General features: G+C 41.6%; 2 protein-coding genes across 2 annotated transcripts in view; both read left to right on the top strand.

The window, feature by feature from the left end:
- cubn (cubilin (intrinsic factor-cobalamin receptor)) overlaps positions 1 to 11,056 on the top strand; it is a 355,208-nt gene extending 344,152 nt beyond the window's left edge. The window contains exons 65-66 of the mRNA XM_073055305.1: positions 520 to 755; positions 10,425 to 11,056. Coding sequence (XP_072911406.1) covers positions 520 to 755; positions 10,425 to 10,544 — 356 coding nt within the window. The 3' untranslated portion in view covers positions 10,545 to 11,056. The remainder of the gene's footprint in view (positions 1 to 519; positions 756 to 10,424) is intronic.
- Positions 11,057 to 16,627: 5,571 nt separating this feature from the next.
- The window catches only part of rsu1 (Ras suppressor protein 1), a 215,320-nt gene continuing 206,652 nt past the window's right edge, over positions 16,628 to 25,295 (top strand). Inside the window, exon 1 of the mRNA XM_073054592.1 lies at positions 16,628 to 16,775. Within this exon, the coding sequence (XP_072910693.1) occupies positions 16,758 to 16,775 (18 nt within the window). The 5' untranslated portion in view covers positions 16,628 to 16,757. The remainder of the gene's footprint in view (positions 16,776 to 25,295) is intronic.

Below are 25,295 nucleotides of genomic sequence, written 5' to 3'. Positions count from 1 at the left end.
GTGATTTGCAGCCAAATGTGTCCAGCTGAATTTTATTTTAAACTGGAAGCCATATTAATCATGCTCCAATCTGAGAAAAGCTGAAGCAAAACGATGTTGTGTGACATACTTTACAGGCTATTGTGATTAGTGTATGCCAGTGATATATAAATCAGACCTGATTGGAGTATTTAACTCCTGTTGTTTAACCATTTCATTTTCATTAATTCTTATTGGCTTTTGGTTCAGAGAAAAGAATACCCCCATTATCCTTTTTGCACTATATAATTGATTGACATAATTATCTCTATAACAATGAACAATTGATCCAGACATATACTCTTGTGTAATATAAATTATTCTATAACTGGTTCTATATTTAGTTGAATTTTATCAGATCTGTTCTGTCACAATATTTTAACTGTTACATATTGTCCAGATGCATTGTGTTATTAGATTATTGTTAACATAAAGCAGAGTTCAGTGAAATGTAATTTCCAAACAGCTAACACTTTACTTGTGGTTCTTTCTCCTGTATAGGTTGTGGTGGAACACTCCTTGGCCCTAGAGGTTCTTTTAATAGTCCTAATTATCCTTCCACCTATGACATAAATACAGACTGTGAGTGGATAATTGAGGCACCAACAGGACGAGTAATAACAATAAACTTCACAGTCTTTAATATTAATGATCCTGGTGACTGTGTCCAAAATTACTTAAGGCTGTTTGATGGACCAGATTCCAATTCACCACATGCAGGCACATACTGTGGACTGGTATGTAGAAAATGTTCTTGTTTATAAATAAAGTTTATTTTCAGTCACACTTATAACCTTTTACTAAATGCTAAAATCATCAATTTTGAGGAAATTGAAAACTAAATGACTGCAACTTGCCAGCAAAAGAGAAACTCTGTTCTACTCCACATTATATTTGCTTTAGTAAGTTCTGGGCCTGGGTATGCGTTAAACATAATAGTGTCCCCATCAGTATTCACTATTATTAAAGAGTATGATTAAATGCTGAAAATGAAGATGTTGCTGTCCAAGTTTCCCAGTTCCTCTAAAATCTTCAATGCAGCAGTCTGACCAAATTATTTGCCTTTGAGACATATAGAATAGATGAAGCTGCAGAGTTCTGGGATTATCCTCATAAGCTTCCTCTGGACCTTCTACTATACCAGCACATCCTTTCTTAGATATGGGCCCAAAACTGCTCATAGTACTCCAAATGTAGTCTGACCAATGCCTCATAAAGCTTCAGCATCACATCCTTGTTTTAATATTTTAGTCCTTTCAAAGTGAATCCTAACATTACATTAGCTTTCCATACTACTAACTTAGCCCCTTTAGGGATTCCTGAACTAGGACTCCCAAGTCCCTTTGAACCTCCGATTTCTGAATTCCTTGACCTAAAACTCTTTTTCACTCGCAATGATCTTGGTATTACTTGATTTGCTGAGTACTTTTAGTTTTTATTTGGAACCCTCTCAGGTTGCTGAATATCAGTTGTTTTAAATTAATGTTTATACAATGATTGCCAGGGGTAGGATATCAAAGCCTTTCAATAATCTTTGACATACTATCTATAAGTAACATAATGCATCGGTCATCTCAAAAACCTAACCTTGTAAACCAACCAACATTTTTATGTTCCGGCATGAAGCGTAACTATAATATCCACCTGGATCTTTGAGTTGTGGGTACAAGTACTGGTCTCCTTAGTCAGGCAAAATATCCTCCTTGCATCCTGCATATCAGGCCCTTCAACAATTTTCTACGTTTCAATGAAATATTCTCTTATTCCTGTAAACATTAGCAAATATAGTCCCGATCTACTCTCTCCACTCCACGTACAGCAGTAGAGAGGAGATAGTAGACTAGAACTAAATTAGCTCACTCCTTCCCTGGAAGAAGTCAAATAAATTCTCACAGTGTTTCTTCACTGCCAAAGTATACTCTTTCTTAAGTGACAAGATCAAAACTGTACACTTTACTCCAAGTATAGTTTCATCAAGGCTTTATACAGTTACAATATTTGCAAATTTCTCTAGGAAACAAACCCATTCATTACAAAGGTATTTGCCCTCTAAACCATTTGCCTTCCAGATTGCCTGCTGCATCTCCATGTTAGTTTTCAGTGATGTGACTCTTAGCACTTAATAATTACTATTTCCTATTACGTTCACGTGTGTGTGTGTGTGTGTATACACACACACACAATCTTCCACAATGTATTCCATCGGCCATGGTTTTGCCCACTCACTAAGCCTGCTCTGTCCATATGCCCTGAAGCGTCCTAACGTTCTTCACCACCCTCATAATCCCACCAGATCCCTTAGACAAATTGTTGCTGCTGTGTATAGCTGGACCCAAAGCACATCACAAAACACACTGCCAACCAGGAATGAAAGGGTTAACATCTGAGGACTATTTGATGGCACTGGGCTTGAACTTGCTTGAGTTTAGAAGAAAGAGCAGGGATCACATTGAAACCTACTGAATATTAAAAGGCCAAGATAGAGTGGACGTGGATAGGATGTTTCCAAGTCTGTGGGCACAGTATTAGAATAATGCAACTCCCTTTAGAACAGTGATGAGGAAGAATTTCTTTAGGCAGAGGGCAGTGAATCTGTGGAATTCATTGCAACAGACAGTTGTGGAGGCTAAGTCATTGGGTATATTTAAAGGGGAAGTTGATGGGTTATTGATTAGCAAGGGTAGAAGGCATAGGAAGAAGTCAAGAGAATAGGATTTAGAGGGAAACTAAGTCAGCCATGATCAAATGATGGAGAAGACTCAAAGAACTGAGAAACCTAATTCTGCTCCTATGACTTGTGGTCTTGACCTACTATATGTCAATCTTATGGGTAGAGTTAAGAAATTGCAAGGGTGAAAAGACCCTGATGGGAGTTATATGCAAGCCCCTGGACAGTAGTCAGGATGTGGGATAAAAATTTCAATGGGAGATAGAAAAGGCACATAACATGATAGCTCTGGATGGAATTTCAATATTTAGGTAGATAAGGAAAACCAGGTCGGTGCTGAATCCCAATACAGGGAATTTGTAAAATTCCAGAGTTAGCTTTTTAGAGAAGCTTAAAGTTCAGCCCTCTAGGGGAAAGGCATTTCCAGATTGGATGTTGTGTTTGAATCAGATTTAATTAGAGAGCTTAAGATAAAGGAACCTTTGGGAGACAGTGATCATAATATAAAATTCACCCTGCAGTTTATGAGGGAGAAGATAAAGTCAGATGTATTATTATTACAGTGGAATAATAATTACAGAGGCATCAGAGAGGAGCTGGCCAAAGTTGATTGGAAGGGGACACTAGCAGGGATGATGACAGAACAGCAATGGCTGGAGTTTCTGGAAGCAATTCTGAAGGCGCAGGATAGATACATCCCAAATATACAGAGTATTCGAAAGAGAGGATGAAGCAACCATGTCTGACAAGGGAAGTCAAAGACAGCGAAAGTAAAAGAGAGGGCATATAATGTAGTAAAAATTAGTTGGGAGGTTAGAAGATAGGGAAGGTTTTGCAAACCTACAGAAAGCAATTTAAAAAAGGTAAGGACATAAAAGATAAAATATGAAGATAAGCTTGGCAGTAATAGCAAAGAGGATACCAAAAGATTTATTAGATACATAAAGAGTAAAAGAGAGGTGGGAGTGGATATTGGACTGCCAGAAAATGATGCTGGAGTGGTAGTACTGGGGACAAAAAATGGTGGATGAACTTAATAAGTATTTTGTGGCAGTCCTCACTACACCAACATTATGCCAGAAATTCAAGAGTGTCAGGGGGCAGAAGTGAGTGTAATTGCTATTACTAAAGAGAAGGTCTGAAGGTAGATAAGTCAGCTGGACTAGATGGACTACACCACAGGTTTCTGAAAGAGGTGGCTGAAGAGATTGCTGGAAGTATTAGTAATGGTCTTTCAAGTATCACTAGATTCTAGAATGGTTTTGGTGGACTGGAAAATCGCAAATGCAACTCCACTCTTTAAGAAGGGAGGGAGGCAGAAGAAAGGAAATTATGGGCCAGTTAGTCTGACTTATTGATTAGGAGGATGTTGGAGTCCATCATTAAAGATAAGGATTCAAGGTACTTGGAGGCACATGATAAAGTAGGTCAAAGTCAGTATACACAAAATGCTGGAGGAACTCAGCAGGTCAAGTAACATCTATGGAAAAGAGTAAAGAGTTGATGTTTCAGGCCAAGCCCCTTCATCAGGACTGGAAAAAAAGATAAAAATTGAGAGGAAAAAGATGGGGGGAGGGAAGGAAGTAGTACAAGGTGATATGTTATAGATGAAACTGGGAGAGAGGGAGGGTAAAGTAAAAAGGAGAGAAGTTGATTGGTGAAAGAATAAAGGACTGGAGAAGCAGAAATCTGATTGGAGAGTGTAAAGTCCAGGGAAGATAGGGAAGGGGGAGGAACATCAGAGAAAGGTGATGGGCAGGTAGGCGTTAAGGTGAGAGAGGGAATTGGGAATGGGGGAATAGTTTAGGGGTGGGTGCCATTATCAGAAGTTTGGGAAATTGATGTTAATGCCATCAGGTTGGAGGCTACCCAGACAGAATATAAGGTGTTGCTCCTCCAAACTGAGAGTGGCCTCATCGCGGCAGTAGAAGCAGCCACCGGGATATCTTGCTTCTTGTGGTGGATGGAGCGAAGATGCTTGACGAAGCCATCTCCCAATCTACGTGGGTCTCACCAATATACAGGAGACCACAGTGGGAGCACTGGATACAGTAGATGACCCCAACAGACCTGCAGGTGAAGTGTCACCTCAACTGGGAGGGCTGTTTTAGGGATTGTCCACTGATCTCCATCCTGGCACTTATCCTTGCAAGCAGAACAAGTGCCACACCTGTCCCTACACCTCCTCCCTCACTACCATTTGGGCTCTAAACAGTCCTTCTAGGTGGAGATTTAAAATATTTTGTTTTTCACTCTCTATCCTTTTTCATCTTTCATTTTTTTGTATTTATTTCAGTTTATTTCACCTTCTGGGCATGATTTTTAAATTCATTAACTATTCCAGGTTACAGATTTCCATTCCGATACTGTACAGCATGCCATTGCAAATATTATGCAATCTGATTAGCCAAGGAGGTGCCAATTGTTTTCTGGTGCTGATCCCCCGTAAACAGTGTCATGGAGTGATACATTTCTATTAATTGTCAGAGTTGGTGTAACTACTCAAAGAAACTCTTTGATAATGTGTTTAGTCACTGCTGACAGCACTTTTGACCAGTGAGGACATCTCCTAGGTACTCATTCATTTCACACCATTATATCTTTTAATGTATTGGTTGTGCTTTCATAAACATCACAGTTAACTTACTATAAACAATTTGAGAATTGCATTAAAGTAAGCAAACTTATTTGAAGAATAATTTAGAAAGTGAGTTAAAAGCCCATGACACGGCACTCTAACACAGTCTAAAACTGAATCAAGCAACATACACAAAACGCTGGAGGAACTCAGCAGGTCAGGCAGCATCTATGTAAAAAACTACAGTCGACGTTTCATGCCGGGACCTTTTAGCAGGACTAAGAGTGAACCAGACAGTTCATACAACCCTAGTTTTTTATGTGCCACCAAGATTAGCATAGCCCACAGTTCCAACATTTGGAATAAATATTTTTCATCTGACACCACCCTGCCTCACATCATCTGCTGCTTAAACCTTCAAACATGTCCTTGCTACATCTTAACTGTTGCAAGGCACATCTGACATGCCCCCCTCATTTCACCCTAACTTGCACCTTTAACCCACATGCTCTTGGATTTTAAAATTCACATTCTCATTTTCAAATCTCTCTGAATAGCACTCTACTTCTGTAATCTAGAAGAGAACATCCGGCCCATTGAGCCTGCCCCGCCGTTCAATAAGATCATGGCTGATCTGTCTGTAAACTCAGCTCCATCTACCTGCCTTTTCCCCATACCCCTTAATTCCCCTACTGTGTAAAAATCTATCAAATTGTATCTTAAATATATTTAGTGACGAAGCCTCAACTACTTCCCTGGGCAGAGAATTCCACAAATTCACCACTCTCTGGGAAAAACAGTTTCTCCTCACCTCCATCTTAAATCTTCTCCCCTGAATCTTGAGGCAATGTCTGCTAGTTCTAGTCTCACCCACCAATGGAAACCACTTTACTACTTCTATCTTATCTATCCCTTTCAAAATTGGGTATGCTTCTATAAGATCCCCTCACATTCTTCTGAATTCCAGAGTATAGTCCCAGGCGACTCAATCTCCCCTCATAAATTAACCCCTTCATCTCTGGAATCAACCTGGTGAACCTCCTCTGCACTGCCTCTGAAGCCAGTATATCCTTCCTCAAGTATGGAGACCAGAACTGCACACTGTATTCCAGGTGCGGCCTCACCAGTGCCCTGTATAGTTGCAGCATGACCTCCCTGCTCTTGAATTCAATCCCACTAGTAATGACGGCTAACATTCCATTTGCCTTCTTAATAAACTGTTGTACCTGCAAGCCAACTTTTTGCGATTCATGCACAAGTACTCACAAATCCCTCTGCACAACAACATGCTGCAATCTTTCACCATTTAAATAATAATCTGCTCTTCTATTATTCCTTCCAAAGTGGATGATCTCGCATTTACCAATGTTGTATTCCATCTGCCAGACCTTGGCCCACTCACTTAACCTATCTATATCCCTCAGCAGACTCTCCACATCCTCTGTACAATTTGCTTTTCCACTCATTTTAGTGTCATCAGCAAATTGTGCTATGCTACACTCGGTCCCCTCTTCTAAATCATCAATGTAAATGGTAAACAGCTGCGGGCCCAGCACCGACCCCTGCGCCTGCCAGCTGGAGAAACATCCATTTATACTTACTCTCTGCCTTCTATTGGTTAACCAATCCACTATCCATGCCAATATACTTCCTCCGACTCCATGCATCCATATCTTATAAGTCTTTTGTGCGGCACCTTCTCGAATGCCTTCTGGAAATCCAAGTATACAACATCCACCTGCTCCCCCCTAGCCACTGCACTCATTATGTCCTCAAAGATCTCCAGTAAGTTTGTCAAACAGGACCTGCCCTTTCAGAATCCATGCTGCTTCTGTCTAATGGAACCACTCCTTTCTAAATGTTTCGCTATTTCTTCCTTAATGACAGCTTCAAGCATTTTCCTGACTACAGAGGTTAAGCTAATTGGCCTATAGTTTCCCGTCTTTTGCCTACATCCTTTTTTAAAAAGTGGCATGACATTTGCTGGCTTCCAATCTGCCAGAATCTGCCCAGAGTCTAGAGAATTTTGGTAACTGATTACTAGCACGTCTACCATAAACTCTGCCAATTCCCTCAGCACCCTGGGATGCATCCCATCAGGACCAGAGGACTTATCTACCTTCAGGCCCTCTACTTCACTCATCACTATCTCTTTAGTGACAGTGACTTTATCGAGGTCCTCACCTCCCATTTCGTCCATAACATCATTCTTTGGCATATTAGATGTGTCCTCCACCGTGAAGACCGACACAAAATAGTCATTCAATGCCTCAGCCATTTCCTTATCACCCAGATCAATTTCCCCTTCTCATCTTACAAGGGATCTATGTTGACTTTAGCCACCTTCTTCTGCTTTCTATATTTATAAAAACTTTTGCTATCTGTTTTTATATTTTGTGCTAATTTATTTTCATACACTATCTTCCCTTTCCTTATTTGTTTAGTTGTCCTTCATTGCTTTTTAAAGTTTTCCCAATCTAAGAAAACCTGCGTTCCTCCAGATCTTCCCTCCTGATCGCTCAGATCTCACTGTTGGCAATTGACCCTTCAGCTAACTTCTGGAATTCTTTCCCTTTCGCTTACTTACCTATGTTTTCTTCCTTAAAACATTTTACAGCTTTACCTCCTTCTCCAGACTTTTCGTCCAGCTCTATTTTCTAATGGAGTAGATGGGAGGCGGGGTCAAATTTTGATTAACAATCCCCTAAGTATCTTGAGGATCATTTCTACATTAATTGCCTTAATAACATTCAGGTCTATAATTCTTCAATCCTCATTAAAGCACTTTAGTACAGGGGATGCTCGTACATTTTATGTAAGGCCTTCCAGAAGCTATTTCTGCTGTATATAACTGCCGAGGCATTATGTATGATAGAATCAAGATTACACATTGAAAAGTGCACAAAGTCCTTTCCTCCACCATGTTGAGGAAACCACGTTGGCTGTGGAACATTGGAGTCAGAGTTGAGAAAAAATCGTGAATGAAGAGTCATAGTCATTTGGCATGAAGCAGGCAATTGGTCCACACAAACAATCACCATTCACTTATACCAATCTGATGATCCCATTTTATTCTCCACACGTACCTGGCAACTCCTCTCGTTTCAACTGCTCAGCTACCCAATAGGACCGATTTACAATGATGAATTAAACCACTAAACCACACACCTTTTGGGATAGAGTCATAGAACACTACAGCACAGAAACAGGCCCTTCAGCCCATCTAGTCCATGCTAAACTATTAATCTGCTGAGTCCCACCGACCTGCACCTCGACCATAGCCTTCCGTAACCCTCCTGTCTGTGTACCCATCCAAATGTCTATTAACTGTTGAAATCAAACCTAAATCCACCACTTCCATTGGCAGCTTGATCCACACTTTCATTACCATGCATGAAGACGCCCCCCTCACGTTCCTTTTAAACAATTCACCTTTCATATTTAGCCCACGACCTCCTGATGTAGTCTCACCCAACTTGTTTTTACCCTATCTATACCCCTCATACTTCTGTATAACTCCAACAAATCTCCCCTCATTCTCCTACACTTTAGTGAATGAGGTACTAACCAGAATTCGGGATGTGAAAGGAAACCAGAGAAAACCCATGTAGTCACAGGGAGAACATGCCAACTCCACAGACGGCATCTTAGGTGAGGTCTCTGCTAATGTGGGTAGAGAGGATGAGATATTTACTTCTGGGTGACCAGTCACATTAAGGGAAGTGCAACATCAAGTTGGACATAAGATTAGCTGTGGAGGTATCAAGCACATACTGTTCATACATGGGGCGACAGGGGAGGTGCAGGCATTTGTAGGTTGGCAATACTATCAGGACCCCTAACGGCATTGTGAGAAAATTACTAGTAGTACCTCCCTGCTAGCAGATTGGCAGCAGACAGTAGTTCCCTGTAGTTAACACAAGAATAACTTGAGGCTTAAAGGAAGCATTGAAAACAATTCTGAGTGTCCCATCTGCCCTCCCCTGTAAAACAGAGCATGCACACAACTAAACTGAGAAACACAGGAGGGGTTCACATCTATGGGCAAATGATAAGCAGGGGATAGTGCTGAATTTTTTTTTAAAGTATCTAGATCTCTCAACCATCAGCCTCAGAACCCAAATGAGATTGCCATATTGAGTTTGGAGGTTTTGATTCTTTTTTTCAAGTGACTTCAAGATATGTATTGGACATATCACTGTGAATGTGTGGGGGTGTTCTTCCACATACCCACCAAAGGGCCCAACTGCATACAGCGACTAGCTTTCAGATTAAATTCCACAATATAGTTGTTAAAACACTGCACTGTGCAAATTGCAAACATGAGGAAATCTGCAGATGCTGGAAATTCAAACAGCATACACAAAGTGCTGGTGGAACACAGCAGGCCAGGCAGCATCTATAAGGAGAAGCACTGTCGATGTTTCGGACCGAGACCCTTCATCAGGACTAACTGAAAGGAAAGATAGTAAGAGATTTGATAGTAGTAGGTGGAGGGGGAAATGTGAAATGATAGAAGAAGACCAGAGGGGATGGGATGAAGCTAAGAGCTGGAAAGGTGATTGGCGAAAGTGATACAGAGCTGGAGAAGGGAAAGGATCATGGGACGGGAGGCCTCGGGAGAAAGAAGGGGGGAGGGGGGAAAGCACCAGAGGGAGATGGAGAACAGGCAGGGTGATGGGCAGAGAGAGAGAGAGAGAGAGAGAGAAAAAAAAACAACTAAATATGTCAGAGATGGGGTAAGAAGGGGAGGAGGGGCATTAATCATGCCATCAGGTTGGAGGCTACCCAGCCGGTATATAAGGTGTTGATCCTCCAAACCGAGTTTATCCAAAGTTTATCCAATTGTTACCTCACATATTTTCCACGGATGCTATAAGCATTAGTGGTCTTGACTGAATGATTTTAAAATATAAAACTTAGATAAAAACAAAATGTTTGATAGAGTATGTGTGGAAATAAGACTAAAATTATAAGAATCATTTATGTTTGAGTAAATTAGCTTAATGGAGTTCTTGTTCAAAGCTGGACTGTGAATATCATGAGATTGGAAAAGATGGCATTTACTCATTTTTTGTTTGTTCATTGCGTAGTATCTGATCAGTAAGATCACAGAGTGCGTTCATACTCATGCTGTCTTTATTCATAATTTTCTTACAGGGAAAAAACATTGCTCCTTTCATTTCTGCATCTCATCATGTGTTTGTGAAATTCCATGCTGAAACTGTGGCTAAACCATCTGGATTCAGAATAACTTGGACGAGTTCAATGGATTTGTGACGAATAAATTATCACACAAAACATGTATCAGATTACCATCATTTTATTGAACTTAAATTGTTTGAATAAAAATTGTGAAATAAATAATTTGAGTGCTGGCCAAATAAAAATTTGTTTACAAATCTAGCTTTACAGTAGTTACAAGTGTGAAATAATATTTCATTTGTAGGAAGACTAGTGCTTTTTATGATGCCATTTCGAGAATGTTATTCTAAATAATACAATGTTACTGTTACTTTAGAAGGAAAACAGAACAAGAGAGAATAAAGGAATCAGACACATGACAAAATTTATATGTAAATTTTAGGAGTAAATTAATGACAGTAATTTGCTTAAGGGAAAATGGATATTTCAGTCTATTAGTTGAAAAGGATTTCTGCTTAATTTTTTGGAATGCAATATTATGTATGTAAAATTGGAATGAACTTTCCTCAATACTGGCAAATTTTTAATGTTAAAATAAAGTTTTGACAGTATTACAATGTTTAATAAAGAGAATCATTTTATGAATGGTTACCACAAGTATTATTTGTATCAATGTCTAATAACAAGTCTATGAAAAGAAAATGAAAAAATTGCCAGCATGTATTTAGATTTTAATATGGTTTTCTTTGAAGGGATAAAATGAATATTGTGTCATTGTTGGAAACCAGAATTCTAAGTCAGATAACACAGATTTTTCTCAGTAGCAGTGTTCTAATGAGCAAGATGATGGATGTATTGTCCTTAGATCTGAACATATTCTATGTTTCATAGTTATTCATGAAGTATGAAGCAAACAGTCTGCTGTTCTTGGGGGGGGGGAGGGAGGAAGGAAGGAATGAATTGACTGCAGGAGTTTAAAACAAAGATCTAGATCAGTAATTGAAGGAAGTCAAGCCAAGGATGCACCAACACTGTCCAGTCCCTTTGTGCCAGACACATCCGGAGAGGTTTTATTGATCTAGTGAGAAAAGGAAGCAGCAAGTCTCAGGAGGTTAGGAAAGAAGAGATAACTGAAACATGAAGGGCAGACATTGTCTTTACAGTGGATGAGCTGTATGGCCCCAGGTGAGACAGTTATTATTGGAACATAAAAATATCCATTGACTATTCAGTCTCTTAAACCAGACACTGTTCAATTAAATTTTTGACGAAGATTTTTCAAACTTCTTTTATCCTCGGTTCATCCATTTCTTTGATGCCCTTATCCAATAAAGATCTGTCAACTTATGCTGACATGAAGCCTTTTTCTCTATTTCTATCATCACTGATGATTAAAATAAAGTTTAGAAAAAAATCAAGATTCGAGATTGTTTAATATCACTTCCAGTACACAAGTGTAAAGGAGAACGAAATAATTGTAACTCCAGATCTGGTACAGCACAAAAAAACACAATGAATACACATAAATAAATATTCATGTTTTGATTAATTGAAAACATTAAATTAAAAAAAATACTTAAACTTACCTCTGAAATGAAGGTCAGCTGTGTGATGAGCTGCTAAGGTCGGTGTAAAGCTGAGGGACCTGATAAAGAGTACAAGCAGATCAGCTACTTAGGAGATGCCCTTGGACTTGAAGACAAGACCAGGGGCAAAGCAAGATGTAAGATACGCTGGTACCCTGAAACAGTGCTACTTCCATTATTGTGCTCTTGGCCCTGGAGTCTCAGTTCTTGTGGATTAAAATTACATTTGCTTGAATTCTGCGTGCAGTGCTAGGGACCAGGTGCTCCTGCAGCAACAATCCCAGCACTAGACGGCTTGATGTGGACCGAGCCATCAAAGTAATCTGTAGAGGCAGCCTATTATGAGCTTTTTTTGGTGATGATTTAGTTAGTCCACTCATTCCTGGAACCACATGGTGAGTGCATCTAACCTCCTATGATGCCAACAGTGAGAGCTGCTGTTGGGTAGGCCAGAGCAAGCAGTGGGGCCTTTCATTGCCGCGATGTGGGAACCTGGGCAGCACCCTAGCTGGTGCAGTGAGTGCAGACATTAAAGGGAACTGACAGCACCTCCTCCACGTGATAGCAAACTGCCAAATGCAATGGAAGGTGTTGTGTGACCCCCTCTCCTTGCCTGGATCTCCCTGGCCAGGAGATCTCTCTATGGAAATGAGCTCAGTGGTGATTGCTGCAGGAGAGCCAGTGGAGGGATGAACTAAGCAGCACTGTCAGTGACATACCTCTTCAAAGATGCTCCCAAGGTTGTGATAGACCATACAAACACAGGATGGATTTCCCAGCTACTACAGGCATCGTCTGCCATGTAGGAACTCAACATTGTCACTTCCTTTGCATCTTTTAGAGAAATCTGAAAGGTTGAGTTAAATACCCTGGTTTACTACCTCAGTTCACCTATGTTTTTACTTAAACATCTAACTCTGGTGGCTACAATTCTGACTTGTAAACAGCTTAGATTACAAACAGTTCTTAGGAATGGAGCCCTGTCATAACCTCGAGAGGATCTGTATATAAAATGCAATTGTGATCCCTTTTTGTGATGGTTTCAATGATGTTCTCATTTGTAGGAACACAAACTGAAGATGACTGACCTGCTGTGACTCCCAACATTCAAAATATGCTGTTGTGCATCTGCAGTATCTGTCAGTGTGTCCCAGACCAACTTTACTGTTTGCAGCAGTCACACTCGAGAATCTCCTGCCCAGTACAATCTCAATATGAACACATACACGAATAGAGATGCAATAATTCTGCAACACACACAAAATGCTGATGGAATGCAACAGGCCAGGCAGCATCTATAGGAAGAAGTGCAGTCAACATTTCGGGCCGAGACCCTTCATCAGGAGACTAACTGAAAGAAAAGATAGTAAGAGATTTGAAAGTAGGAGGGGAAGGGGGAGATCCAAAATGATAGGAGAAGACAGGAGGGGGTGGGGTGAAGCTAAGAGCTGGAACGTTGATTAGCAAAAGGGATACAGAGCTGGAGAAGGGAAAGGATCATGGGACAGGAAGCCTAGGGAGAAAGAAAGGAGGAGGGGAGCACCAGAGGGAGATGGAGAGCAGGCAAGGAGTGATTGCGAGAGAGGCAGAGAGAGAAAAAAAAGAGGGAATAAAGGGTGGGGGGATAAATAAATAAATAAGGGAAGAGGTAAGAAGGGGAGGAGGGGCATTAACAGAACTTAGAGGAATCAATTTTCATGCCACTATGGATTCCACACCTAACCAGTTCCCCCTGCAACCACTCTCCTCCATCTAGCAGAATTAGTCCTCACTCTTATTAATTTCTCCTTTAGCTCCTCCCACTTCCTCCAAACCAAAGGTGTAGTTATGGGCACCTGCATGGGTCCCAGTTATGCCTGCCTTTTTGTTGGCTTTGTGGAACAGTCCATGTTCCAAGCCTATACGGGTATCCGTCCCCCTCTTTTCCTTCGCTACATCGACGACTGCATTGGCGCTGCCTCCTGCACGCATGCTGAGCTCGTTGACTTCATTAACTTTGCCTCCAACTTTCACCCTGCCCTCAAATTTACCTGGTCCATTTCCGAGATGCAATAACCTCTTACTGCCATTTAGGGAGGCAAGTTCTATCCAGCTACTAAAACTCATCATCTAAAAGACTTTGCTGCAAAAAAATGGCTCACCAAGAAAGAAAAATGTGGTTATTTGTCTTCACAAGGTAATTTAATCTAAGAAAACAGTTTAAAAATCTCAGTTTGTGAATACCAATTCTGGTGTGGGAGGGTAGGGGAAGGTGGGCATTACATCTCATTCATGACAATCTTGAAATCTTGTACAATTTGCTCAAATTTCTGCAAATATTGAAGTGCTCTTTGTGTAAGAATATACTCTGGATATTAACACTTTCACATTGATTAAATAAGTTACAGAAAAAATTGCAATCAGAATATAACATGCACCCCATCCTATTTATGAAGCCCTGGCTACTTATTCCAAACAGACAAGACTATCCGAAATTTAACACTTTAAATTTCATATTACCAATTCCTACATTGCATTCTTGAGAGTTAACTTAATGAATTCCTTAAGAATTCCCATTAACAAACATCTCCTAAATGTGATAATAACATCCTATATTCACTATGATTTACCAAAATGATTTTCTGAGATTTGATAAAGGGGGCACAGTAGCACAACACTTTACAGTACAGGCGGCCCAGAGTCATTGCTGCTGCTGTCCTCGAGGAGTTTGTACATTCTCCCTGTGACTGTGTGGGTTTTTCTGGGTTCCCGAGTTTCCTCCCACAGTCCAAACATGTACCAGTTGGTCGGCTAATTGTTCATTGTAAATTGTCCTGTGATTAGGCTCGGAATAAAGATTGCTGGGCTGCATGACTCAAAGAGCTGGAAGGGCCTATTCCACCGATATCTCAGTAAGTAAATTAATTAATCACTAAATAGCTGGACAGATAGATAGATAGATATTAAGGGAACAGTTGATTATGTCTTCTTTGAACAAAAGAATACACATCACTTTGTAAAGTTATAGAAACCAAATCAATCCCAGATTATGTCATACCTAGGATCATTTTAGTAAAATATAGTGAATGTATGAATTATTCCATTATTATCACATTTAGGATTTGTTCATTAATAGGAAATGAGCAGATTCTTTAGGAATTCGTAAAAAAGAAATATCATAAAGAAGCACATTTTTAGATTAATATAAATAATAAACATGGGCATAAATATTTAATCCTCCTGTTATTGACTGCACTTATTGAATTTATTTATGTTATGTCACTGGGGATGTTTATTTTTCCAGCTTGGCAGGTTACGGAGCTGTATCAGGGTTTTTCCGTAAAGGAGCAGAATTCTTACTGCACAACATATACTGAAAATCCTATCTTTATTCAAATTTACAATGTATAAGAAATATAATAATTTTAAAATGTGTGTTTCATTACACCTGTCCCAATTATTCCCTAATTCTTTCACCCAAAGGCTCTCATTGATTTTGAGGATTATAGGTAAATTCGCACTTTGTAGAAAGTGCAAACAGGTGATAACAAATTCTCAATTACATCTCTCACCATTGTCACTGAATTTATTCTCTGATGAGATACTGCTTTAGAAACAATGAAACGTGATAACAAACACAAGAATAAATAACATTTTAGAAAAAGAACTGAATTGTGTACTCCTCCAAACTGACATTACCTGTTATAAAAGATAATTGCTATTGTCAGACAAAAGTAGCAAGCTGCAAGATTTTAACAGGAAACATACATTCTTGTCATTATTTACAGAGAAATGCTGTGGGGGGGGGGGAGACAGAAAATGCATTTTGTAGTTTCTGATAATGCAGCTATTCTATGTCAGCTTATCAGTACACAGGAACAAAACCATGACACTTCCAGCAATGTGAGGTGACTGAAAGCAGGAGTCAGTACCTTTGTTCTCAGATGTAAACAGGCAGGGCCGCTGTCAATCCCTGACCGCTGTTCATTTTATTACCGTAAGTAGTAATAGGAAGTCAGATTTACTCCATCTCTTGAGAAGAGAACTGTATCACATCTGTACAATGATTTAGGACTTTACAATAAATACAGCATTTCACACCTGTATCAATTAAAATACTGAGACAGTTTTAGAGCCATAAATTTAATATAACTACAGCTCAGAAGATTCTAGAAACTAATAATGTTTAGATCCTTCTGCTAACATTAACAATATTGAGCTAAGATATTTGAAAATGTCAGCAGGAATGAAAATATGAACATCTAATAAAATAAGGGAAAAGAAACTGCAGCTGAAGGAAAAAGCTACAATTGAACAGACAATGGTTATTTCCAACTTTCTTCATTTCAATAAAATAATTTATTACTCTGTTCACTTTATTGTTGTTAGGCTGAAATCTGAAAAAAAACTTTACATGTTTTGGACTTTAATTACACCCGACTATACAAACTGTTTATTCTTTCTCCTACCCGTGTATGTTTTCATGTCCTTGCTGATGTTTATACTTGGGCTTTGCAAACATTGGCTTCATTTCTGAAAGGCTTCTAACACACATCTGTTCCTGTCAAAAATAACCAAGTGCTAAAATTGGAGCCACTTCAAATTATCAGCAGCGCTGAGAAAATTGACCTTTCTGCATCAAGAAGGTTGTATGGTGGATAGGAAAGACTTACACAGTTGTTTATTGCTGGAACAGAGAGAAGACGACGACAAGGAGTTTTAGGCTGTACACTTTCTTCCCCCTTATGTGGTCTCCAGGGTTCTACAGCAAAAAGGTTCAATCATGTGTCTGCCTAGAAAGGTAAGCAATGCTTCCTATCTGAAATAGCAAGCAGAAGTCTAATATTTAGCTCCCAATACCAAATTGTAATTATTTTAAAATAAATGTTTGTCAATGTGAAATGTGAAGTATAAGTACAGAAGCTGAGATGTCTTGTTTAAGGTTCCAGTATTAATTATGTTTTGATTAAAAAAGACACCATGGTCTTCTAAATGTCAGTTCATTTTTTGAGCAAAGATTTCATTCAAAGCACGTGGACTGAGAGGCATAATACTCTACATTTGTATACTACCATTCAGGTTGCCCACGGTACCCTGCTGCCGCAGAATTCCTTTTGAAATGTATTACTACTTAACGTAGTCAGCATTTAACTGGGTGCAACAATATTCCAAGTAAAAGAAACAACCAGAAAGTATACATTGGTGGTGCTGGTTGAGTGATAATTTTGCTCAGTAGCGGAAGAACTCCGATGCTCTTTGCCAAATAAAATAATGGATTTGTTTATTCCCATCCAAAATCCCAAGCAGAGCCTGAATTTGACACTTCATCGGAAGAACAGAAACTCTGACAATGTAGATTATCCTCAGAACAATATTCAAATTTCTACTTATTGCTTGAGCCCACAACCTCTGATCACAGGACAGAATACTCCCACAGAGGCAGTGCGATTCAAAACGTTCTGACTTCAATTGAATAACACAAATGTGATACTTCTTAATCTACTTCTTCGAAGATAATAATATGAACTCCTGAATGGTCAACCCAAATTTTCTGAAATTGTAGCTTCTGGCTCTGGACAATCCAGATAAAGGAACCATCCCATATCGACCCTATGAAGGTGACTAGCCCGGTAACACTTGATGTACTTCAATGAGATCACCTCTCATTCTTCTAACCCTTAGTGAGTGTGGACACAGTATACTCATAGAACTCACTCCTCATAGGACAATCCCACCTTCCTGAGAAGCAGTTTGGTGAATCTTCACTCCACCTGTTCTATCGAAAACATATTCTTCCTTTTGGTGGGGAGATCAGACGCAATATTCCAGTTACAGTCTCATAGAACACTACAACAGAGAAAACAGGCCATTCAGCCCTTCTAGTCTGTGCTAAAACTTTATTCCGTTAGTCCGATTGACCAGCACCCAGTCCATAACCCTCCAGACCTCTCCCATCCATGTACCTATCCAAAAAATCATCACTGATCAGGGTTTTAAAAAAGTCAAAACATGGTACCTCTAGTCTCATACTCACATTTTCCTGTAATAAAGGACAACATTTACCTTCTTAAACATTTGCTGTATATGCACATTAACTTTTAGTGATACATTCAGAAGGACATTCAGGCCATTTTGAACACCAACATCTTTCACTCTGACACCAGTTTTGAAAAATGTAATACTTTTCTATTTATTCAATTATTGTTAATATTCACATTATTGTGCTTGACATTCACACTACAGGTCCTTCATCTTTCATTTCTGTCTCCTATTCAGTTAGCCTGCCTATATTCTTCTGAAGCCATTCTGTATCTTCCTCATAACTCATACTGCAATCCAACTTCAAATTATTAACAAAGATGGATGTGTTACACATGGTCCCCTGATTGAAGTCACTGAAAACGTAGTCCATTCATTCAAATCACTGACATACCTTGTGAATAGCTCGGGCCCCAGCACTGATTTCCAAGGCACCTCACTGGATACAGCTTCCCAACCTAAAAGAGATGTTTTTTTATTCTAAGGGTCTGATTTTCTCAAGCCTAAATCTTCCAATTTTGTTAGAAAATATATTGTATAACACCTTATTGAAATCCTTCCTAAAGTCCAATTCAGATCCGCTGGTTGCTGTTATCCATTCTGTGGCTTATAAAGTAAAAAAAACCCTCAAATGTATTTGTCACATGTGACTCCCTTTCATAGATCCAATGTTAACTCTCCCAATCCTATCATTATTTTCTAATTGTCCTATTATAGCCTCACTAAGAAATTCAATAATATTCCCAATCACCAATATTGGGTAACCAAATGGGAATTCCCCATGTTCTTTCTCCCTTCTTCTTTTAACTAGAGGAGGTTTTATCTATTACCCTTCATTCTATGGGAACTATTCTAGAAACTGTAGAAATTTGAAAGCTCCACGATCTTCTTTAATATTCCTGTACATGCATTCAGAAATACAGCATTCAATAATATCTTATTTCTCCCTAGAGTTAAGTTGATTGGAGATGTACTCATATTTTTATACCCACTATCCCTTCCTAATAGACTCTGGTTGCCATTACCTAATTTTGTAACCCTGCATTAGGGGTTGTCCTTTGTATAAACATCATAAATTCCCCTGAACTTGATTTACCACCACTGCAACCAAAATATTTAATTTTTCGAACACAACCAATGTGCCTGGTGATTGCATATTTAGTGGGTAATAAACATTGTTACTGCTTTTGCATAATATACAACACATGTAGTGCTGAAACAGATTATCTATCCAACTGGAAAATGTTGGGTTTTCCATTGACTTCAGTAGACCAATTTGATTGCCACACCACTGTAAAGACAGCAAATTTGTGAAACAAACAGACCAGTTTTGTGCCTGCCACACTATCCCAAAGTCATTGAATTCTCCAGTTGCGTAGTGAACTGCATCCGCTGCCTAACAAATTGTTACCATACTAGACCCCAAGTGCTTTTATAGTGCTGACCCAAGCTTGATTCACCCTAGAAATTAGTTTCAGAGCCATCGATAGCACAGGTTATCAAATCAATGGCAGCAAATCTATTTACCACCTCCAATGGGATCCCACCGCCAAGCACATCTTTCCCTCCCCCAGCCACTTTCTGCTTACCACAGTGATCACTCCCTACACGATTCCCTTGTCCATTCATCCCTCCCCACTGATCTCCCTCCTAGTACTTATCCTTGCAAGTGGAACAAGTTCTACACCTGCCCCTATACCTCCTCCCTCACTACCATCCAGGGCCCTAAACAGTCCTTCCAGGTGAGCCAACACTTCACCTGTGAGTCTGTTGGGGAGTTTTTTTTTACTGTGTTCAGTGCTCCCAGTGTGGCCTCCTGTACATCGGTGAAACCCAATGTAGATCGGAAGGTAGCTTTGCCAAGCATCTACGCTCCATCCACCAGAACAAGCAGGATCTCCCAGTGGCCACCCATTTCAATTTCACTTCCCATTCCGATATGTCCATCCATGGCCTCCTCCACGGTCGTGATGAGGCCACACTTAGGTTGGAGGAACAACACCTTATATTCCCTTTGGGTACCCTCCAACCTGATGGCATGAACATCAATTTCTCAAACTTCCAGCAACTTCCCCCCTTTCCTTTACCCATCCTCTTTTCCCTCTCGCACTTCAGCTCACCAATCAATTTCCCAGCTCTTTACTTAATCCCTCCCCTTTCGGTTTCACCCACCACCCGGTGGCTCTCTCTCCCCTTCTCCTACCTTTCAAATCTACTCCTCAGCTTTTTTTCTCCAGTCCTGCCAAAGGGTTTTGGCCCGAAACATCGACTGTACCTTTTTCCATAGATGCTGCCTGACCTGCTGAGTTACTCCAGCATTTTGTCTGGCTGAGGTGACCAGGAGCCTGTAGTTGATGTATGCCATGACCAGCCGCTCAACGCACATCATGATGGTGGATGTCAGAGCAACTGGGCCACAGTCATTAAGGCACATTACCTTCTTTTTCCTAGCTAATTGGATGATAATGCTCTTCCTAAAACAGGTGGGAACCTTAGAATGAAGTAGGGAGAGATTGAAACTATTTTCCTTTCCATAGGGACAACTAACCTACTGAGCATTTCCAGCATTTTGAGTATTTATTTTGGATTTCAAATATCATCAGTTTCTTTTTTATTCCACAATTAACTGTATTTCAAATTATTGGTACATTATCATTGCACCATCATTATATAGTTATACTAAAATTATCCATTTATTACAAATAATCATATTGTAATCATTGTAGAAGGTATTAACAGTGCAGATTCTTTGCAACAAACTCACAAAAAGGAAAGTTTTGGAAGTAAACAAGCACCAAAGACCTGTAATCAAAATTTACTTGGGAGGGGGGGTATGGTAGCACAATGCTATTACAACACCAGGAACCCGGGTTCAATTCTACCACTTTCGACAAGGAGTTTGTGAGTTCTCCCCATGACTGTGTGAGTTTCTTCCAGATGCACCAGTTTCCTTCCAGGTTACAAAGACAGAGGTTATGAGGTTAATTGGTCACATGGGTGTAATTGGGCTATGCCGGGTTATTGGGCTGGAAGGACTTGTCACTGTGCTTTATCTCTAAATAAATAAGCTTTGGGAGGCACCTCACAGGAATTTTTAAATATCTGATAGTGGGTTGGGGAGAATTTACTTCAAACGAGACAACAGAATGTAAATCAAGACTTGGCATGAAGAACTGTCCACCATCAAAATTTAACTCAACATAATAGATGAGAAGCTTTAGCTTCACTGCTGAAAGAGTTAAATTCCACTGTGTCTTTGATGTAGTTTCAGGGCAGTTAGTCAGTAATTGCATAATGGGTATTAAATCAAAGAATGTATATATCAGTATTGGAAAGTTAGTATTGACCGGACTGAAGAAATCTATTATACTGTGAAGGTTAATGAGATGAAGGCAACAATTAATCTCATTTGATCAATTATATTGATGTAGCAATTCAGAACAGATAAATACAGAAATAGATACAAAAGCTCATCAATTCACTATGTTTAATTTCTCCATTCAATTTTGACAGAAGACAACAGACCGTTGGTATACAACCTGAGAAGCTCAAAATCTGTCCCTACCACTCAACCAAAATAGGCATCCATTAGTCTCGAGAGGCCATGGATTTGCACCGTGGAAAGTTTCCAGGGTGCAGGCCTAGGCAGGATTGTACAGGAGACTGGTAGTTGCCTATGCTGCAAGTCTCCCCTCTCCATGCCACCGATGTTGTCCAAGGGAAGGGCAAGGGACGATACAGCTAGGCACCGGTGTTGTGCAGAGCAATGTGTGGTTAAGTGCCTTGCTCAAGGACACAACACACTGCCTTGGCTGAAGCTCGATCTAGCAACCTTCAGATCACTAGACCAATGCCTTAACCACTTGGCCACAATACTTGCATTTATTCTATTATAACATCTCAGGCTAATATGCATGAGAAGTTTGTTTGACATATAGTGACATGCATATAAGAAGATTTTAATTCAAACTCACTTTTAACGTTATTAACCTTTGACATTCTTTATTTGATGGACTCATTGGGATTAATTAATTCCTCTGTAAACAAGCAGAGATCGTGTTGTTTGACTGATTTGCACCGGTTCTTTTCAATGCATGCTTCATGTCTGCTCCGTGGACTAATGAAGAAGTTCAGTAGTTTATTGCCCTAGTGGGGGGGGGGGGGTACAATATCATAAGTGGCTGGAAACTACTTCAAATGGTGCAGACTTCTGAAAGGAACTGGTAATGTAGCAGTAACAAATACTGCAGGTGTTCTTCTACTTGGTCAGACTTGAGAGACATTTGAAACTGGCCACACACAACAGGAAGAGGACCTTTATATTTATCCACACAACACTGGAGAGATAGAAGCCAGGAAGCCCTCCAGATAGTTGTGAACAGAAATAGCCTTTCTAATCAATGCAAAATCTTGGGAAACAGTTCCACAAAATGTTACATTTTACATGATCAAGGTGCAAAGCGCCTTCAAGTGTCTCACCCCAGCAACTGCACTATTTTCTGACAGCCGTTCATTAATCTATGTCCTCTATAACTCAAGCTTCACATCTAATTTTCATGGGTTCATCTCATTCCCACATGTTATAAATATTTCGCCCATACTTCCAGTTTCTACACACTCACATCTATTCAGATATGGCAGGCACGTAACTCAAATATAACTGGAAATACCCACTAATAAATGAGCAAAAAAAACCCCAAGGTGTGACTCAGTGGGTCAGGCAGGACTGATGCATGGATTCGATGCAACATGTGGGCTAACCTTTTGCCTCCACAGGTGATGCCTGAACTGCAATTCCTCCAGCAGCTTGCTTTTTGCTCTGGATCCTAGCACCTGTAGTCTCTTGTGCACTCACTAATACATATACAGAATAAAGTAGAGCAGGATGTGGAAGCTTTGTTGAAGGTACAGAAGATGATTACCAGGATGCTGCCTTCTTTAGAATGCATCTGCTAGAAAGAGAGTTTGGACAAATTTCTCTGCAGAGACAGAAGCCAAGGGGAGACGTAGATAGAGCAGGCAGCAGTTTCCTTTTACCCAGGGTGAAAATGCCTGGTGTGAAGCATGCTTTTAAAGTGAGAGACTGTAGCGATGTGCTACACACAGCGCTGAAATAATGACACGCAGTCGGTAAGTCGTTTTGAGACTAGTTTATTCAAACCTCGCAGTGCTGGTATTTAAATCCCTAGCGCCCGCCCTCTCTGGGCGGAAATGACGTCAGAGGTGCATTACCAAAGTCTCTCCCCGCGCGCTGGCTATTTGTGAGCCGGTTCGCCTGCGCAGAAAGTGGGTCGCCACATAACCGCCCCCCCCCCCCGAGAACCGGCGATACACCCCCCAATGTCCACAGTCTGGGTCGGACTCTGTTTGGGAGGTCTGCCTCTGCGCTGCAGTGCCGGAATCTCGACCGGCTGCACCAAGTCCACATGGGCTAGTTTGAGTCGGTCCACCGTGAAAAGCTCCTCCTTCCCCCCAATGTCCAGAACGTACGTGGACCCGTTGTTGTTGATCACCCTGATCGGCCCCTCGTACAGCCGCTGTAGCGGCGCCCGGTGTCCACCCCTTCGTACAAACACAAACTTACAGTTCTGCATGTCTTTGGGTACATGGGTCGGGGTCCGTCCATGTTGTGAAGTTGGTACGGGGGCCAGGTTGCCGAGCCTTTCGCGTAGTCTGTCCAGGACTGCTGCGGGTTCTTCCTCCTGCCCCCTTGGGGCTGGTATGAACTCTCCCGGGATGGCCAGGGGTGCGCCGTACACCAACTCGACCGACGAGGCGTGCAGATCCTCTTTGTGCGCTGTACGAATTCCAAGCAGGACCCAGGGAAGCTCGTCCACCCAGTTAGGTCCTCTCAGACGGGCCATGAGAGCCGACTTCAAGTGACGGTGGAAGCGTTCCACTAGTCTGTTCGACTGTGGGTGGTGGGCAGTTGTGTGGTGCAGCTGCATTCCCAACAGGCTGGCCACTGCCGCCCACAGGCTGGAGGTGAACTGGGTGCCTCTGTCGGAGGTAATGTGGGCCGGTACCCCGAAGCGTGCTACCCAGGTTGCAATCAGTGCTCGGGCACAGGAATCGGCAGATGTGTCGGTGAGTGGGACCGCCTCTGGCCACCTCGTGAACCGGTCTACCACCGTTAGGAGGTACCACGCTCCTCGGGACACTGGGGCCCACGATATCCACGTGAATGTGGTCGAACCTCCTGTGGGTGGGTTCAAACTGCTGTGGCGGGGCTTTAGTGTGCCACTGTACCTTGGCTGTTTGGCACTGCGTGCACGTTCTGGCCCATTCACTGACCTGCTTGCGAAGTCCGTGCCACGCGAACTTGCTGGAGACCAGCCGGTTGGTTGTCCTGATAGATGGGTGCGCCAAACCGTGTATGGAGTCGAAAACCTGCCGCATCCAGGCTGCCGGGACGATGGGGTGAGGTTGGCCAGTAGCCACGTCGCACAGGAGGGTCCTCTCACCTGGGCCTACGAGAAAGTCCTGCAGCTGCAAACCTGAGACTGCGGTCCTGTAGCTGGGCATCTCGTCGTCTGCCTGCTGCGCCTCCGCCAGTGCTGCATAGTCCACTCCCAGGGACAGGGCCTGGACAGCTGGTCTGGAGAGTGCGTCTGCCACGACGTTGTCCTTTCCCGAGACGTGCTGGATGTCCGTCGTGTACTCCGAGATGTAGGACAGATGTCGCTGCTGGCGAGCTGACCAGGGATCGGACACCTTTGTGAACGCGAAGGTCAACGGTTTGTGGTCCGTGAACGTGGCGAACGGCCTGCCTTCTAAGAAGTACCTGAAATGCCGGATTGCCAGGTATAGCGCCAATAGTTCCCGGTCGAAAGCACTGTACTTGAGTTCGGGTGGTCGTAGGTGCTTGCTGAAGAATGCCAGGGGTTGCCAGCGACCCTCGATGAGTTGCTCCAGCACCCCACCGACTGCCGTGTTGGATGCGTCCACTGTGAGGGCAGTAGGGACGTCCATTCTGGGGTGCACTAGTATTGCGGCGTTCGCCAAGGCTTCCTTCGTTTGAATGAAAGCGGCGGCGGACTCCTCATCCCAGGTAATGTCCTTGCCCGGACCCGACATCAGGGCGAACAGGGGGCGCATGATTCGGGCAGCTGAGGGGAGGAAGCGGTGGTAGAAATTCACCATACCCACGAATTCCTGAAGGCCTTTGATTGTGTTGGGTCAGGGGAAATGGCGGACTGCGTCTACCTTAGCGGGCAGAGGGGTTGCCCCGTCTTTAGTAATCCTGTGGCCCAGGAAGTCGATGGTGTCGAGCCCGAACTGG

This window comes from Hemitrygon akajei, chromosome 8 (genome assembly GCF_048418815.1).
Source record: "Hemitrygon akajei chromosome 8, sHemAka1.3, whole genome shotgun sequence".
NCBI classification, from domain to species: Eukaryota; Metazoa; Chordata; class Chondrichthyes; order Myliobatiformes; family Dasyatidae; genus Hemitrygon; species Hemitrygon akajei.
The sequence above is the reverse complement of the archived record's forward strand: the minus strand, read 5'-3'. Positions and strand labels throughout refer to the sequence as shown.